The sequence below is a fragment of the Schistocerca nitens genome, chromosome 1 (assembly GCF_023898315.1).
Source record: "Schistocerca nitens isolate TAMUIC-IGC-003100 chromosome 1, iqSchNite1.1, whole genome shotgun sequence".
In the NCBI taxonomy this organism is placed as follows: domain Eukaryota; kingdom Metazoa; phylum Arthropoda; class Insecta; order Orthoptera; family Acrididae; genus Schistocerca; species Schistocerca nitens.
This window is the reverse complement of record NC_064614.1, coordinates 223,979,747-223,998,674: the sequence shown is the minus strand read 5'-3', so window position 1 is coordinate 223,998,674 and position 18,928 is coordinate 223,979,747. Positions and strand designations below refer to the sequence as shown.

Here is an 18,928-nt window from a genome sequence, read left to right as displayed (position 1 = left end):
AAAAAAGCAAGGGCAGCAAGGAGAAGAAAGCTTCTAGGTGAAGAAGAAGAACTAGAAGATGACCCTGATTACTCTGCTGGACACTTTTGATAATAGAATAAAAGGTATTTGTGAATTTTCATAATAAATTACTTTAATCGCATTTTCTGGCATTTGACATTTTTAGTGTTACATGTACCTTTATCTCATAAACCACTCAACCAACAACATTCAAATTTTCAGAAATGCTGCAAAACAGTTCAAAGAGGCCACTGAACTAGAATCATGACAAGAACTGGCTTATTCTCTGAACTAGGGAAGTTTATGTTATACTTTTTCCAATAAAAAATGGCTTAATGGTAAAAAATTCATAAATACTATACCAACAAAAAGAAAACATTGGTTCTAGTTCAGTGGGCTCACAATATATGCTGAAAACCTCTGCCAGAATTTCAAAGTTCTGAAGATAATAGTTCCAAAGAAAAAGGTACACAAAGTTAGCAAATTTAACATTGGCGAGATAGGGCATTCCAACTCCCCTTAATGGCCAAAAGCTTTAATTGTGTGAATCTTTTTGTTGTACCTATCACGAGTCAGCATCTCCAGTATATGGTAGCAACTTTCCTTCTCTGGTATTGTTAAAGGTTACTTTTGTATGACTAACTTATGAATACCCTATGTAGTCATGGGCAACATCCTATGGAAAGTTCACTAAGACACAACAGCAGAAGATATAAAATATCATAGCAAATGCAGTTGGTGTGATGATTTGGGAAGAAATTGAGCAGAAATTGGAAGAACAACTAAATACCTGGCAGAGAGTAGTAGAAGACGTAGGGATGGAAATAAGCTTAAGAAAAAGTGAGGTAATAAAAATCACCAGGAAAAATGAAAAAAATAAAGGATTTAAGTTGTAATGGAAAACTTTTTAATTAAGTACATGCTTTCAAGTATTTGGAAGTGAATTAACCAAAGAAGGGAATATCAAGGATGAAATCAGAGAGGAAAGAAAATTGTTCAAAATTTTGTTATTGTATTTCATACATAATTAGAAATTACAAAATATTTGCCAAAGCAATTATCATGATATACAAGTCAAATTATCTGGCAATTTTGACATACGAATCAGAATTTTGGACATAGACAAAGAAAGATCTGAGGACAAAGCTGCACTTTCTATGAGGTATCCTGTGTAAGACAAGAAGGGGCAGGATAAGGAATAAAACAATATGAAACACCCTACAGATCAAGCCCTTAAAAGAAACAATGGAGAGAAATATGCTTAAATGGTCCGGCCATGGGATGAAAAAGACTTCCAATACGACCTCTAGAATGGGCAGAATCTGGACAAAGACCAATTGGAAGACCACGAACAAGATGGAGAGAGCATATCTAGGATGATGTGAATCGAAGAGGCCTGTAATGGAAGGAAATACCGAATGACAGATTGTGGAAGAAAAGAGAAGCTTGGAAAGCCTCTATGAACAACCTTAATACACAGCAGCATTTCAGGAAGAAAAAGAATAAGAAGAAAATGGCTTGGAGTTCATGTAGGAAACTGAATGCAGCATTCAGAGACAAATTCTCAATGTACCTTAAAATTGAAAGTTTATAACCAAAGCATACAGCTAGCACTGACTTAAAACAGTGAAATCCAGATGTCATACATGCAAACAATTCAAAAACTGAGGTTTGTCCAATAAACAATCGAAAGATGCATGTTGGGAATAAGATATGGGATGGAAAAACAAATGGATAATAGGAAAGACAGGAGTTAAGGACATGACAGTGACTGCTACAAAACTGAATTGAATAAAGCTGGGCACATAGTGAGGCGAAATCATGGAGGATGAATGAAGGTGATTTTCTGTAAAAGTCCTCATGATATGAAAGATCTAGAGGATGACCTAGTGGAAGATGGATTGCCAACATAAAGATAGAAACAGCACAAACTTGGAGGCGAAAAGTTGAAGTATGTACTGTGTAGTGAAGTTTGGAAGAAACTCATGCCCAAGAATGGGTGCTAAATGGTTCGTAATAATGATAATAATAATAATAATAATGTTGTGTAATGAGGGCCTCCCGTCAGGTAGACCATTCGCCTGGTGCAAGTCTTTCGATTTTGACGCCACTTCAGCAAGTTGCGCGTTGATGGGGATGAAATGAAGATGATTAGGACAACACAACACCCAGTCCCTAAGCGGAGAAAATCTGATGACTTACAGAGATAATGCAGAAACATATTTAGCCATTCCTCTACACATAAATACAGTGTTTGCACATTAGCCATGCAAACTGATAATAAGTAGGAAGAGCCCCGCCCAAAGTTTACTGATCCTGGTTTTGAAAGTCATATTGTATCTCGTCAAAGTTTAAGTGTGGAAATTGAAACATATAGTGGGAGAGACTACACAGTTTACAATCTAACTATTCTTGACATACATGGTAAGAACATACTGGTAAAAAAAAAAAAAAAAAAAAAAAAAAAAAAAAAAAAAACATAGTCACTAATGGTGATAAGAGTGGAGCTAGTAGCCTCGTTGACCTCTCTTATTGTCAATGTTACAATATTTGATCGCATTCCATGGGCCATAACTACATCTTCCTCAAACAAACAAAATCATCTGCACATTTACTTTGCATTAATTAGGGTCATAAATTTTCTGACTTTGGGAATCTGTCACTTTGCTGGTCTATTTCCAAATTTTTGTAGGCTAAAGTACGTAAATTATCTTGACCAATGCGTACCTTGAGGAGGTTAAACCCCCAGTGCAACCAACAGAAACATAAAAGCACATAACAGCTCTTCTAACTTTTGGAACCACTGGTTATTTCTTCGACGGGGAATGGGGAGAAGTAAGTAACCATGATATTGTAGGTATCCAGCCATATAACCTTGAAGAATCCTACATCAAGTGACAATTTGGAATCCTCTGTTCATTACCACGAGTAGGATACCACAAAAAATTGCCATAAGCTTCTACAATCACACGGCCAATGGCTACATGGGAAGCTAAATGATCAACAGTTCCCTACGACACAAAATCTGTTGCTCGAAAAGAACAACCTTTTACTTGAAATAATGCTTCATTTACTCTACTGCAGGGCTTCCCAACGTGTGGTCCGCAGACCCCTTAGGGGTCCGCTGGCTCTTTCTAGGGGTCCGTGGCCACCTTTCACCAAATTGTGTAAAATAATGAGTAAAATTATTGAATAAAAGTGTGAAAATCAAATTCATCACCTTTTGTGTGTGTGTGTGAAAAACGTGTGTAGTTTTACTTCAGGTCGTATTCCCAAGCAGCCCTTGCAGTTCCTAAGTGAGAACGCATACATAGTTTAGTGACGGAGAATGTGGCTTCTCTGATCGACTGTTTTGCAACAATACGGGGGTCGTTTGCGCACCGGCTCATGGCGCTAGATGCGTGAAACCTTTTATGCCCGTGTGGAACGAGCTTTGTTGACCAATCACAGCACTCGCTGGCACGTATGTGGCCCCAGGCATCATTAAATGTTAAACTTGCTTTGTCAGTGCACTACCTATTTCATAATCGATTTATGACCAGTCTATTACTTCTAACATGGATCGGTGGCTGGAGTCAGGATCATTGAAGAAGGATGCAGATTCTCCATCACCTTTACAACAAGGGAAGTTTCCAGTTGAAATGAATGAGGAGGGAGGACGACCAAAGGAAGAACAATCACAAGAAGCTCCACAGCCGGATTTATTATGTGAAAATGCTGCAAGTACTCCATTGGTTGCAATACCCTGTGGAAGTGAAATAACCAAGAAGCGTAAGTACAGCTAAAGCTATTTAGAAATGGGCTTTATGGAGACAAAGGAGGGTAAAGCTCAGTGTGTAATTTGTGCACAAGTCCTACCGAACAGTTCAATGGTTCCAATTAAATTGCGCCATCGTTTTGAAGGTACTCGCCCAGATTTCCAGGCTAAAGACATCGATTTTTTCAAAAGGAAGAATGCTGAACTAGCTGCTTCTCAGCATTGCATGAAAACTCATGCAAAAACAGTTAATGAAAATTCATTAAAAGCTTCTTTCTTGGTTAGTTATCGAGTGGCAAAAACAGGCAAAGCTCATACCATTGCGGAAAATCTCATAAAGCCATGTGTTATTGATATTATTTCTTGCATGCTAGACGAAAAGGCAGTAAAGCTTGTATCTTCGGTGCCATTATCAAACAATACTGCCACGAGATGCATTGTTGACATGTCAAATGATGTGAAAGACACTCTTGTTTCTTGCATCCAACACAATTCATTTTCTCTGAAGATAGATTAATCCAACAATGTTGCAGGATTAGCGATTTTATTGGCTTTTGTCCATTATGAATATTCTGGATGTTTTGAGGAGGACCTCTTATTTTGCAGACCACTACCTGCCAACTCAACAGGTGCTGAAATATTCCGTCTATTGGATGATTTTATAAGGACTAATGAAGTTTCATGGTCTAATTGCATAGATGTGTGCACAGATGGTGCAAAAGCTATGAAGGGTCCTACAGTCAGGGCAATAACGAAAATAAAAGAAAACGCCAAGAATTGCAGCAGAAGTCATTGTGCTCTTCACAGATACGCTTTAGTTACAAAACAAATTCTGTTTCGTTCAAGAAAGTTTTAGACAAATCCATTCAAATCATTAACTACATAAAATCAAGGCCATTGAAGTCAAGACTTTTCACAAAACTGTGGAAGATATGGGAAGCCTTCCATGTTCCCTGCTTCTCCATACAGAAGTGAGGTGGCTCTCACATGGAATGCACTCTCTCGGTTGTATGAATTAAGATTGGAAGTCTTAGCTTTCCTTTTGGAGCATGACACCAAATTAGCAGACCTTATTAATGACAAAAATTGGCAGTGTATACTTGCCTATTTGTCAGATATTTTCTCCAAAATGAACGAAATGAATATTTCACTCCAAGGGCAAAGTGAAACAAAGGTCACTGCTATCGACAAAGTTCGAGCATTCAAGAGGAAAATCAATTTTTGGGCAGAGTGTCGAGGAGGGGGAGGTCGAGTGTTTTCCTCTTCTCAAGGTGTTTTTGAAAAACAAAACATTGGCGCTTGGGAACAATTTGTTTCATCAAATCCTGGAACATCTCCGAAGCTTGATGTCATTGTTGGAGCATTATTTCCCAACATCTAAAGATGATAAGCTGCAGAAATACGAATGGGAGGTCAACCCATTCACTGTATCCTACCTTGAAATCAAGTTTTGACATTGACGGTTACTCATACTTTTGGATCCGTTCGGATAACAAGAAATACTACCCCCTTGTTGAAAAGGCAAAACGTGTACTTCTTCCGTTTGCCACAATATACATGTGTGAATCTGGATTCTTGATCTATGCTGCCCACAAAACCAAATACCGAAGCTGTCTAGATGCGGAACCAGACATCCATCTCCAGTTGTCAAGAACTGAACCCAACTTTTCAAAATTGTGTCAGCAGAAGCACCCTCAACCATCACATCATTCCATTATTATTCCTACAGACTCATCTATAGTAAAGAAGAAAGCATTTTTCTTTGTAGATGCTCAGTGAACGTACCTGAACTATAACTCTGTAGGAATTTTGTTTCTGTCTTCTATCATTTACAAAATAATTATTAATTGAATTTTGTTGGCATTGGTATTTTTGTTATGAAAATTAAAATGATCTCTAAAGCTAATTTCTTTTCTTTATAATATATTCCGTCCTCTCAGTTAAAAATATGGCCTGCCTATACTTCAATTACAGTTACTTGCTGTTAGTCTGACACTATATTGTGGTAACTGGATGCGAGTGTAAACAAATGAGGACTTGTCACATGCCACCTTGTGAAAGGTAAACCTCCTCTGCCAGAATTGTTTCCTTTGAGAAAAAAGTCTTACGTTCTGTGAAATGCTTTGTCTTCTTATATAAAAATAAGGAAGTCTGTTTAATTGTTTTCCTTGTTTGTTTACAGTCAAGGCTGACTGCCACGATATAATGTCCAAGTAGTAGTTGAAGTTGTCAGCTGTGGCTAAACTGTTGACAAGCCGCCTGCCAGTTGCCAGCTACCAACTGACAGTACACTGTTACAACGCCGCCTGCTAGCTGCTGGCTATGGACTGACAGCTGCTGTTCAGTAGATACGCAAAGACATAAAAATAGATTTTCCGAGCTGTTTACATGGGCACAAAAATCGATTGTGGAACTGGAAAACGGCTTTTTTAAAAGCACATTTCTAAAACCGATTTTGAAGTGTTTACCTGACCAACCAAAGGCGGAATTGGGACATTGGCTTATGAAATCCGGTTTTGGAAACTCATGTAAACTGGGTGAATGTATTCCCACACATTGCACAACAGATGTCACAATAGTCCTTTAAAGGCAATTCCTTGGCCACTCTTCTTTCGTGATGTGTTTGTATCCCGAGTCATGGGTCTGCCTCTTTTCTTCACAGCCACGCGGATTGCGCGGACGCTCCCGCCGGAGGTTTGAGTCCTCCTCCGTGTGTGTGTGTGTGTGTGTGTGTGCGTGTTGTCCTTAGCAGAAGTTAAACTGTTAATAGTGTGTAAGACTAGGGACTGATGACCTGGAGGAAGGCAGCTCCAACGTGTGAAATGTCAATTACCAAGTAATTTTAATCAGGCTATAGTATGTTGAACAAAGGGAGTAAATCCACTAGTAAGTGTCTGGGTACAGTGGAAATTCAAACTGGATTGTTAATTTGAAGTTGTTTCCATTCATCTCTAAACCAAAGACTATTGATACTTCGTGGTGGGGGGGGGGGGGGGAGGGGGGGTCATTGGGAACATGGCACTTGCATTAAGAAGCTTTCAGTTCCCATGGGTTTCACTCTGAAATTTAAAGTTACTGAGCTCTTGACTGACTAGGGAGCTGCCATGGATTTTCGACTGGAGAAGGGGTCCGCCAGCTTAAAAGGTTGGGAAGCCCTACTCTACTGGATTAGTTCAGCTGTGATAAACCTGTAGAAATACCTCAATATTTTCTTTATGTTGAGTTTTCTGATTTCTATCACTTCAGACACCCTGTGTTTGGTTTTAGGAAAGGCAATATGGTAATGATTTTCTTTATGGTAATGATTTTCTCTATCATTGCTGATGAAACTACCTACTGCTATTCATGACAAATGAAACAAAATTTCTCTGGTAACTATACACAAAATATTCGTAGGCTTCTGTAGCTTCAATCAGTTTAGTAAAATTCTTCTATGTGTATGAATGCATCATCCAGTAAAATAACACTAGGTGTATGGTGATACTGGAAGTGGTCTTCATCAGGGTGACAATGTATACTAGTTTTGTAACGCGAACAGAGCCCCCAATGTATTTGTACGTTTACCTGAATTAGATATCTTGTAACAGTGGTATCAAAGAACTTGTGATGAACTGATTCTTAGTGTGCCAGATACCTTTCGCATCAATGAAAGGGCTATCGCGTGTGCACCAGTGGTGTGTAGGCTACCTAATACTGACAAACAGGGTGATGAAAGCTGCTCCATATATTCATGTTTCTGTCTGTCTAATTATATTATGAAAAGGGTAATTCCTACTCATCAAATAGTGAAGATGCTGAGTTACAGTCAGCAACTGTCACACACACAAGGAAGATTAATAAAAAATATACATTATTTTCTGTTACCTTTACTGCAAAATCAAAATCAATACTACAAGAAAAGATATTTATACAATGCAGTATAAAATGTACACTGATAAATTAAATGCAGGTAAAGTTTTTATGCAGTCATGGGCACATTGCTTCTTTAATACGTAACTCAACAGATTTGTACAATGATTACATTTTTCTTAGAAAACTGCAGTTTGGCTGGCAGTGCAATTCTTGCTTTGCTTTCATACAGAAAAGTCTACAATAGAAATGGAATGGAGACAGATGATTTATAAGAAAAACAGATAATTGCAAGATATATTTAGTTACAACATACATAAATCTATATCTTAGTAAATACCACACAAAAATAATTAATGCACATTACTTTCATAATTCACAAAGACGAAGTTGTTTACAATTATGTACATCAAAAACAAAAATTCAATGGAAATTCCTGAATGGAATAAGACTTAAAATAAAGGAAAAACAACCATTCACCTGATTTGATGTGTGGTACATAGAAACACGCAGTGGCGGTGGGTGTGGGTGTGTATGTCTGGATGTCTGCATGGCTGTGTGTGTGAATGAGTGTACTTCTATTAGAGAAAGAGCAAAAGCTCCAAAGTTAGTGAAAATACTGTTTTCTGTTGTATGTTCCTATGTGCAAAACATCACTCAGAGCTATAGGTAAGTGGGAGAGGAGGAGGAGGAAATTAGTGTTTAACGTCCTGTCGACAACGAGGTCATTAGAGACGGAGCGCAAGCTCGGGTGAGGGAAGGATGGGGAAGGAAATCGGCCGTGCCCTTTCAAAGGAACCATCCCGGCAGGTAAGTGGGTGCCTTTGCTTCATTTTACATAAATGTAAATACCACTGAAACAATTTATAAAGGGAAAAAAGCAAGTTATTTATCCTCTGTAAATAAGACCCTGGGGAAAAAACTCTTCTCTCTTATTTTTATCAGGCTATGTTGTAAGATATCTAACCAAGGGAACAAATTAAACGGATTACATATTTTCATTCAAAATATGACACACATTTACTGAAGTAACAGCACAAAGAATTCTATATGCAACCACTCAGTTTTCTAATACTACAGACAAAAGCACATTCCATATGCTACGGAACACAATAGGCTGTAAATTGATTACTCACTATAACAGTCCACATTATTCCTCCAATAGCACATGTATTTCAAAACAAATGACAGCTGTTACTGTAAACTTCATCTGCAAGGTATTATACTTGCATGATTAAACAGAGATTCAATTCCATGTACTGAATTTGTTGTACTGCATATTTGTTAGTAATCAGTACTGTACCTCATACAAAAACAAAAACAGTAAAATGTGACAAATCACGCATACACTCTTATTCTCCTTCATTCCTACTTTAATATAATTAACAACTTCAGTCCATGATTCCAGCACGCACTATCCAGTTCCTTTATGCTAAATGTAATCGTGTGATTTCAGAAACAAGTGAAGCAGCACAATCATAATTCAAACAGATCCTGCTGCTGTACAATCCAGCACACAACACAACAGATGAGAAATAGTCATCTCATTCACACTTAAGTCATTACATCAGTCAGTTACTCAACAGATAACATACTTTTACAAATGTTAACATAACTGCAAGGTACAGAATGCAATTACTTTAGTATTATGTTGCTTTGCACCAGACATTTCTTCTTCTGTCTGAGATATATTTACAAATAACTGTTTTCACTTACACTGAAAATTTAAAAGTATGACAATATTATTACGTAGCTTCTAGCTCTGTAAATGAAATGCAATATTTAGTTCTCACGGCAATCTGTTTTAAATGTATATTAAAGCTTAATTAACATCCATATTTTCTTTTAATTTGTCAATCATAAAAACTGTTTCATGAATTTCAACAAGTTTACTCTTTTTCATTCTTTTGAATTAACAGTTCTTCACCCATATATCTCAACAGCAGTATTACAGTTCCCTAACAAGTGATACTCCAATGTGTGTACTTCTCAACCATATACATAATGACTTAACTGTAATGGTGAGTGTATGGTGACACACAAAACAGAATCACTGTTTCTACACCCAAATCTTTCACTGTCCATGAAATGCTGTAAGACAAGGTAAATGCAAAATATCCCTGTTTTACATAAAAATTTAAATTTTCACTGTAAGTGAAATTACAAGTCTCTAAAATATATGTGATGTATGTTAGTATCCATAACAGGTCAATCAAAAATTTGAAGTTTCAACAAGATCTTAGACTTTTCAGTTATTTTCAAATTTTTTGTCATTAATGATTTAATGCTTCAAACAACAACAGCATGTATGCTTCAGTATCAAAAATTAAGTGAAATAAAATATTTCTGTAAAATGATGCTTTCATATATGCACATTACACTCTATATTATCCTCTGCGAGCATCTAATTTGTAACACACAATGGTCCTTTTACAAATTTTATCTATTATCTTATTGTTATTACAACATGTGCTCTCTCTCTCTCTCTCTCTCTCTCTCTCTCTCTCTCTCTCTCTCTCTCTCTCTCTGGGGAGAAACTAAATGAATGATACATCTAAAAATAAAGGTAACCACTCACTGTGTCACTGAAGTGTTGAGCAGCAGACATAAATAAAATTGAAAGCTTCCAGACAATGCTCTTTCTCTGACACACACACACACACACACACACACACACACACACACACACACACAGATGTAAAAATCTAGTGCTCAGGCAACTCTCTCTGCAAGTGTGCCTTGCAAATCAACTGCTCACAGTCTCCAATATATAGTGAGTGGTTACATTTACCCCTTCCATTCTTTGCATTACACTCAGGACTTTCTGGTATCTTATTAGACATCGAAAAGTTATACTTTGAAAAAAGAAAAGGAGAGTTTACTCTCAACATATACACACACAGCACCATTTGAAACAGAAAAAGATACACAAAAATGTTTATTTCTTCTAATGGCTGAAGGAGTTTTTAACAAACAGCCTAGAGTATTAACAAATGGCCTGTCTAAAACATGCCCCTTACATAACAATAACATATGAATACCGTATATATCTCAAAAACAGATAATGCACAACAGCTCAAAAATGTATGCAAATAATTATTACTTAAGATTATATGAAAGGAACTAAGTATTTCAGCTAAGCCTTAAAGACTTGTAACTATACACTACTAGATGACTGGAATTACTGTCCCAAAATACAAAAAAGCTGAATTGACAGTTCCCATGACAGTGAGATCTGCAGTTTCATCTTTGACCACACAATATAAAACATTGTACTACACATAAAAAAGACTAACTTCCAATAAAAAGAGGCTTTTCAATGAAATTAATGACAATATTAATGATGTTATTAACCAGTTTTCAAGTAATATTTCTTCATAAGAAAATGTAATATTGTCTCAAATAATATTTCTTTCTCTTTCACATAGCCTCCAAGACAAATTTGAGTATATTTCAACTAGTACTGAAAAAGATTCAAAATAGTGTGCAATTATAAATCCATAAAGTTAAAAACTATTCAGCAGCATTCTAGTCGGTTTCCAGTCATGTAATAAATTTATTTGCATGTGAAATATTAATGTACCAAGAAACACACCTTCTATAGAAGTCTTGGGCAAAGATGAACATGCAGTTTATATTGAAATATAAAGTGTGATTCTCTCATATTCTATGACGTAAAATTTCAGTTAATGATTCATCACAAAAAGAGTATTATTGCCAAACTTATTTCCAGTAGTTATCCATGGTAGATTAAACCATGAAAATCCTTTTGGAGCCCTGATAACATATTTCTTGTTAATATGGTGAAAAGCTTGTTGGAAATGTGGTCTGATCTGATTGCTGCACACGAACATCTCACAGGGTAGCAAAAACATACAACCCCCGGCAAAGTGAACAATCACCATCACAACAGTTAGATGAAACACGTGGTGTTATCTGCACACAATATGGTACAGTACTAAAAAAACTAAAAAGGTTTAATCATGTAAATTTATCAAAGTAATGCTCTAGGTCTGATAGTCCTTTCACCCAATCATTATATTGAATAAATGTAAAAAATAAAATACAAAAATGTCTTTTTCAAATACAGAAATGACTGCATCATCTCTGTTGGCAAATACATGTTTTTCTGGTATGGGTACAAATGTATATGAAAGCAAAGATAACTATTTGGGCAACTTTTTTGAATAGTGTAACACATTTCCCTCCATATTACTTTAGACCAAAAACTGTCAGCAGAATGCTCGGAACAGTCTTTACCTGAAACCATTACTTAAACACTTCATGTTTTTATTCATCTTACACTACAAATAAATAGATTTGTGACATAAAAATAAGACATGTGCCAAAATTACCAAGTATCACTTATACAAATACAGCACAAATTCCATGATTAACTCTGGATAGAAACAGTGAAAAACAGCCATTTTATGAGTGTTTGTATCCCGTACTTTCATCCATAACAAACTGTGTTAAGAGCTTCATGTTAGTTTCAATAGTGTAAGAAAATAAGAAATGTAAATGTCATTATAAGTAAATAAATAAGCAATAAAAAACAGAATATGGCATCATGACCAGACACAAGCAAAATACAAAGGTAGTAACTGACACATAAACAAAGTGATTTTAGTACTAACATGCAGAGTATGTAAGATTTCCACTATTAATCATTAAATCTTGCAGGTCTTTATTTCTTGTTTGTAAAGGAGACGCTTCAGAAATAAGAAACTGCAGTGCCTCCAAATGTTCTCCACCTTATGTCTCATAAAACACCATTGACACAATCATAGGTTAACTAGCTACATAATTTCAGTTGGCTCTGAAGTAGGAAAACATATTCCAATGTCAGTGCAATGCATGTTGTGCTGCAAGTGTTCATGCTAAAAGCAAAATCTCGTTTATAAATGAAATCATCTGCATTTAATTATGCGGTAGTGTTTCACAAAAAGTATTTGAAAAATGTAAGACTCATACTGCTGAAAATATTTTCAAATGTTCTGTGTTACCAGGATCATCCTAATGCCAAGACGTACTTGATGAAAAGACAAGGGATATATGTGACTTCTGGGAAGAGAGGAAAAGGGGGGAGGGGGGGGGGGGAATGAATTGAAAAACATTGTATACTGTGCAGTGATATATATTTTCTGAGGAGTTGATGATGATGATGTTGTTTGGTTTGTGGGGCACTCAACTATGCAGTCATCAATGCCCATACAAAGTCCCAATTGAAATGATGAGGACAAACAAACACCCAGTCCCCGGGCAGAGAAAATCCCCAACCCGGCCGGGAATCGAACCCGGGACCCTGATCCAGAGGCAGCAACACTCGCCACTAGACTAGACCATGAGCTGAGGACTTCCTGAGGAGTGTGTGTATCTAATAATTTATGAGTCCAACAACTCTCACCTCCTTCCCTCATATCATGAGAAATTTAACTTCATGCAAAGGGCAAATAATCTCCTGATTGCTTTGCATCCAAACATTTTTGGTAGTAACATACAAGTAAATGTAAGTAAATGAAGGATGTAAGGTAATTCACTTACATCATAGATCTGGGAGTGAAATAATGTTTCTGTACATGAAAATGGTGCCTTTTACCCAGTTCTTCACAGATGACACCAACCAAAGAAAACAGTTACAGCACTACTCATGTGCCCATAAAAATAAACTGTCAGAGCAATGTTACTTTTTTTCTTCTCAGATGGTATTAGTTATGTTACATTACTTAATTCATAATCATTTGCTCCTTATATGCAGAACTGAGTAGAATGCTGCCATTATGTTACATTACTTAATTCATAAACATTTGCTCCTTATATGCAGAACTGAGTAGAATGCTGCCTTACATATAAATCCAGCTTCAAATGCAAGTTACATAAAGCATTACAAGTAATTAATCAATATCTCATAACAATACTTACATAACACTTCAAGACATGCAGATCTATCCGAAAATATCATAATCAGACCCCATCAAGTTACTTCAGACACTAATACAAACTTATTGTAATCAGTAATACACCATACAGAACAGCTTCCAGAGCGAAAACTACTGCACTGTGGAAACATGACACTATATGCTGAAATCGCTTTCTGTTGCAGAGAGGTTTCACAAATTTTCTACTGAAGTTACAAGCCACTCAAAACTACCACAGTGTTCAGCTTGCAGATAGCACTTATTTCAAACCAAGCACACCTAACAGTACATTTCTTCTTTTCTTTCTACTACATTGCTGACTTTTTAACAACAATTTACACGGAAAAAATAAACCTGCAGCGAAGTAGAGTATATGTGCAGATCTTCCTCACAGCTGCTATCCACCCAGTCCAAACCAAGAAAGAAAAATCAAAATATCATAACCTTACCTTAAGATCATCCATTCTTTGCCTTATTCGTCTACGCATCTCCCGATATCTGGAAAAGTTTAAATTGTACTCAAAAAGTTATAAATAGATCAACATGACTGATAGCTGTCAAATAGCACACTAATAACACAAAGAATTTTAAAAGTAGGGTGAATTTGTGTCTCTTACTTGGCTTTGATGCGTTTTGTTTCTCGTTCTTCCTCTTCCTGATAACGCATAAGAATAGCACGGCATTCTGTAATGCTGAGATTTAGAAACTGAGCCACTTCATTGCTGATTTCTTCTGTATTCTGTTTATCCATTAAAAATAGCTTTGCAACATCTTCATGGGGACCCAACATAACTCGTACCAACAAAGGGTATTCATCTTCACGTAAACGTCGCCTTTCTTAAACAGACAAGAAAAGAAATTTCTTCCACTATTTTTCATCACTAATTATCTCTTTCAACCTCCTTTCTTTGCTCTTTATCTAGGAATATCTAAATCTGTGTAACATCATGAAGATTGTGTGATACTATCGAGTCATAAAAAAAGTGATGCAAATATGTTCAAGTTATTCACTAACAAGTTCTCTCAAAGTCCTGAATTGATCTGTCTGTAGCAGATATTATTGGTCTGCTTGCCTTACACACACTTAATATGAAAAGTACATATCTGCAGTCTGGCAGAGCAACTTACAAACACATAAAAAACAGCAAAACAAATACAAGACATTTATCAAAATGTAGTTGATAAATACTAACTAAAGCATTATTCTTTCATTATTACAAAAATTCAATTTCTGGATAAAATCAGTGACTGCTACCCAGAATAATGATATAATAAACAACAATAATGCATGACAATGCACCTGTTTGTATCTTTTAATTTCCTAGTCCCATTATTCCCCAGTTCACAAGAAATAAATAAGAACTAACTAGAGGTACCCACATATTGAGATATGCAATATACAGTATGTGACACAATGACATGTCTATTGCATCTCTCAGTATGTATGTTACATTAAGTTTTTCTTATTATTTCTTGTGATGTGGAAATACCTTATAGAGTAAAAGACACGAACACTTAAAGAATTTACAATGCATTATTATAGCAATAACTAGAAATAACTAGAGGTACCTTACATACTGAGAGATGCAATATATAATATGTGATACAATGACATATACTGTATATTGAATCCTTCAGTATGTAGGGTACCTTTAGTTTTTCTTATTTATTTATTGTTAAATCAAAAACAAAATATAAAGTAAAAGACAGGGTCACTTAAAGAATTTACATTGCATGGTTATAGTAACAGTCTGGCAGCTATATATCACCCACAATGCAGCCATGCACAATGGAAGACCTGGTGAATTGAAATAAAGAACAATAGTCATGACCAAATACTAAATAAAAATCAATTAAACTTAAAATACCTAGACTAGTACATCTGAATTCAGCAATGACGTGCCCGACAACACAATCATCTACCTGGCAGAGAGATTCTCTCTTTTTGACAGCAAGAACCCAGAAGCAGCCAACCAAATGAAGTCACATTACTATCCTGCTCACTCCAGGAGATCACTTGAACACTGTCCCATCACTGTATGCCATTTCTGTATGCCACTGTACTTAGTCACATGTCTGCTTAATTCAGTTATTACTGCCACTGTTACATGTTACTTTGGACTCTGCTCATATTTGCCAATTTGCCTAAAAATACAAGTTTCGTTCACTTCCATTATGAAACTGTAGCCACAGCTATGGCAGCCCAGTTCTACAATGAGGAACCAACTGTAAACAAATGGTTCCTCCTTAGAAATTGTGGGCAGTGCAGTGCTATGACTGCCTGGATACATTATGGCATACCATTCACAGCTACCAACTTAGCTCTCTTCATATCCAGAACAGTGACTTGTGCTACGATGGTCTTGTCATATTTTTGTAATGATTTGTGAACAATTGTGTTCCATACATCAATTGCACATTGGAGGAGGAGGAGGAGGAGGAGGGGGAGGAGATTAGTGTTTAATGTCCCATCGACAATGAGGTCATTAGAGATTGAGCACAAGCTCAGATTAGGGAAGGATAGAGGAGGACAGTGGCCGTGCACTTTTGAAGAAACCATGCCAGCATTTGCCTTAAGTGAGTTAGGGAACTCAACGAAAAACATAAATCAGGATCAACGGAAGCGAGTTTCAACCACTGTCCTCCCAAATGCGAGCCAATTGTGCTAACAATTGCGTATTGCAGACCAGCAACAGTTGTGATGAGACTTCCAAATTGACTCAATGCATCCTTGGCCCAGTCTTCAGCTGCAAAGACAGAGTGTTAACTAATATGTGGGAAACCTCTGGGGGAAAAGAACCAAAAAAGTTCATATATACATATGGTCAATTATTTTAATTTTCTTCATTACAGATACTTTTTTGTTGTAACATGTTTGCTTTGTTTGTCGTTTTGTTTTCAAATTTCCAGCATTTCAAGAACATATTGTATTCAAGACCTACTGCAAATATTGGCAATCTGTGTCCACTGTGTTCAAGAAGAATTTCAGTAGTTACAGGAGACATCTGGAATACAGGAACAAGTATGATGATCCATGATATGGCATTTAGAAGCTACTGACAACACGAATGGTAGACATTTTGCGCATTTCATTTAGCCATCAGAAGACAACGTATGAAAAGAAAAAATACCAATAGGACCAAGCTGGAAACTTGAAAACTAAAAGACTGAAATGAAGCAAACGTGTAACAGTACGAAAGCGTCTGTAACAGAAAATTAAAAAAAAAAAAAAAAAATGACCATATGTGCATGTGAAATTGTTTTTGCTTCTTTTCAAGTCCTCTATTCGCTTCCTAGAGGTTTCCCACATATTAGTTAAAAACCCTATATAAATGAAGCAGTGACAATTACAAGAACAAGCAATATCAGGAGTTCTTATTATCACTGAAAACACGGTCATCACATCATGCTTTGTTGGCACATGTTCCCTTTACTATAGCGACAGAGGAGTGGTAGGTCTGCCTTCTTCCAATTAACAACTTCAGATTAACAATGTGCTTCTTTTCTCCCATGGTCTTCTGGTATGTTACACTTGTTATGGAAATTGAAGCCAATAGCTGACTCAGTTCCTTACCATTCACAGATAGTTGTGGCTTCTTGACAGCACACTTCACACAGAAACATGTCATTATTGCTAGGTTAGAATTCCTACAGCAACAGACGCTGCCAAACCAAAACTGCAGATTGCTGTGTTGAATATGTTCCAATGTTCTACACATCCCCCACCACTACACTCAGAGTTGACAAAAGGCAGATTTTGCCTTCCGTGTCATGGCTAGGCACAGAGGGAAACAACTGATACTAATTCAGCTTCACCTGTTCGCCAAAGGTGCTCGTCATGCCCAGGTTGTTTCAAGTCGAGCACCTCGTAGGCAGTGTGAAGGAATGTTTGCTTGTCACAGAGTTGGCCACAGTGTACCAAAGGACAAACTAATATGTGGTTTTAATTATTTACAACAGCATCTGGGGTTCCACATTATCTGTTCATTGCTTTACAAATTAAGTCACTGCCAATAACATTTCAAGTGGATTCAGCTCCATCTGTATATTCAGTAAATTTAAAAACATTTGTATACCAAGGAGTGCCAAAATTTGAAGCTTGGCACCTCAGATTATTAAACTATAGTCACCAGCAAGCTTTTATTAAAGGGAAATTTACAATACTGATTTCACATAGGAAAGAACCTTTAATGGTTCATTCATACTGTTAATAATATTTCTCAGTTCAGTAAAATGTGAATTCAGTATCAGATACCATACCTTTGTAAGCTCTGGAAGATCTCTTCCAAAAAAGTTTATTTGCTCATGGAGTGTGTTGGACATCCTCATTTCGGACACACATCCTTGTTTCCCTCAACAACCCTGCATGTGTCCCCCCTCCCCTCCAAAAAAAACGAGACAGTCCCTCACACTACCAGGGAAATTATCACAACTGATTGGACTTATTAGTGGACCTTGTGTCATATAACTGATTATTGCCAGTACCAAAGCCACACTTTTAGCAGTCACTTGTAGTAGTGATGATAGAATATGTCTCTATGGTGGTTCCAAAACTATAATAAATCGGAGTATGTGATCAATTCATATCTCCTTCCTCAACTGAAAAGTTCTTTTTAGCAGTCTCAAATGTGCCTACTACTTTTCACAGACAGACTTATTGATCCATATTTACAATTGCCACTTGATGATGAATTACATAAAGAGATGGTAATCAACATGTCTTTTCAATTATACAGCTGTAAGTGTTTACCTTTTACTGTAGCAAGAACTTGAGTGGTTTTCCAAAGATTTTAGAAACAACTAATGTAGCCTATACCATTTTGTGCAAATTATTTGAATTAAATCATTATTACAGGAACTATACAGAAAGGGTATTTGTAAAACTTGCATGTTTAATGTAGCATAGAGCAAGCAACTGTAATAAAATGTAATCTTAAAAGAAAAAATTAAAAATAAAAAAATTTCAGCTCAGCACGTATTTAGGGTTTAACTCAACAAAATTGGTACAACACCCACCAGCATATAGAGAAAATAGATATTTTGTTACGGCTTTCAGTCTCGAGAGAGTTACAGTCATTATTAAGTGAAGTCATCTATCTACTTGGCACACTTCATTCCTAGTGTCTCAGATGTTGCTTAATCACTGAATCGGCTGGAGAAAAAAAAGAGGCAAATTTATTTTTTGCTCCAAGTGACCACACCAAACAGCAGCTCAAGGTGGCACTACAATTACCATCATGTCTTGCCACATACTTCCATGTAAAACAGAAATACTCTGCACCATGGGAGCCATTCTCACACAAGAACAAAGACAGTCCAGTCCATTCATTAACTTATACAACATCAAAGATGTTTATGGCAACATAACAAAATTATTCACAAATGAAAAAGAAGCACTAGCAAT

The 18,928-nt window shown here is 36.5% G+C and overlaps 1 protein-coding gene across 1 annotated transcript in view; it reads right to left on the bottom strand.

The window, feature by feature from the left end:
- Positions 1–10,085: 10,085 nt before the first annotated feature.
- Positions 10,086–18,928, bottom strand: part of LOC126246154 (uncharacterized) — a 78,820-nt gene continuing 69,977 nt past the window's right edge. Inside the window, exons 8-9 of the mRNA XM_049948373.1 lie at positions 14,142–14,361; positions 10,086–14,022 (exon numbers count right to left, since the gene is read on the bottom strand). Coding sequence (XP_049804330.1) covers positions 13,962–14,022; positions 14,142–14,361 — 281 coding nt within the window. The 3' untranslated portion in view covers positions 10,086–13,961. The remainder of the gene's footprint in view (positions 14,023–14,141; positions 14,362–18,928) is intronic.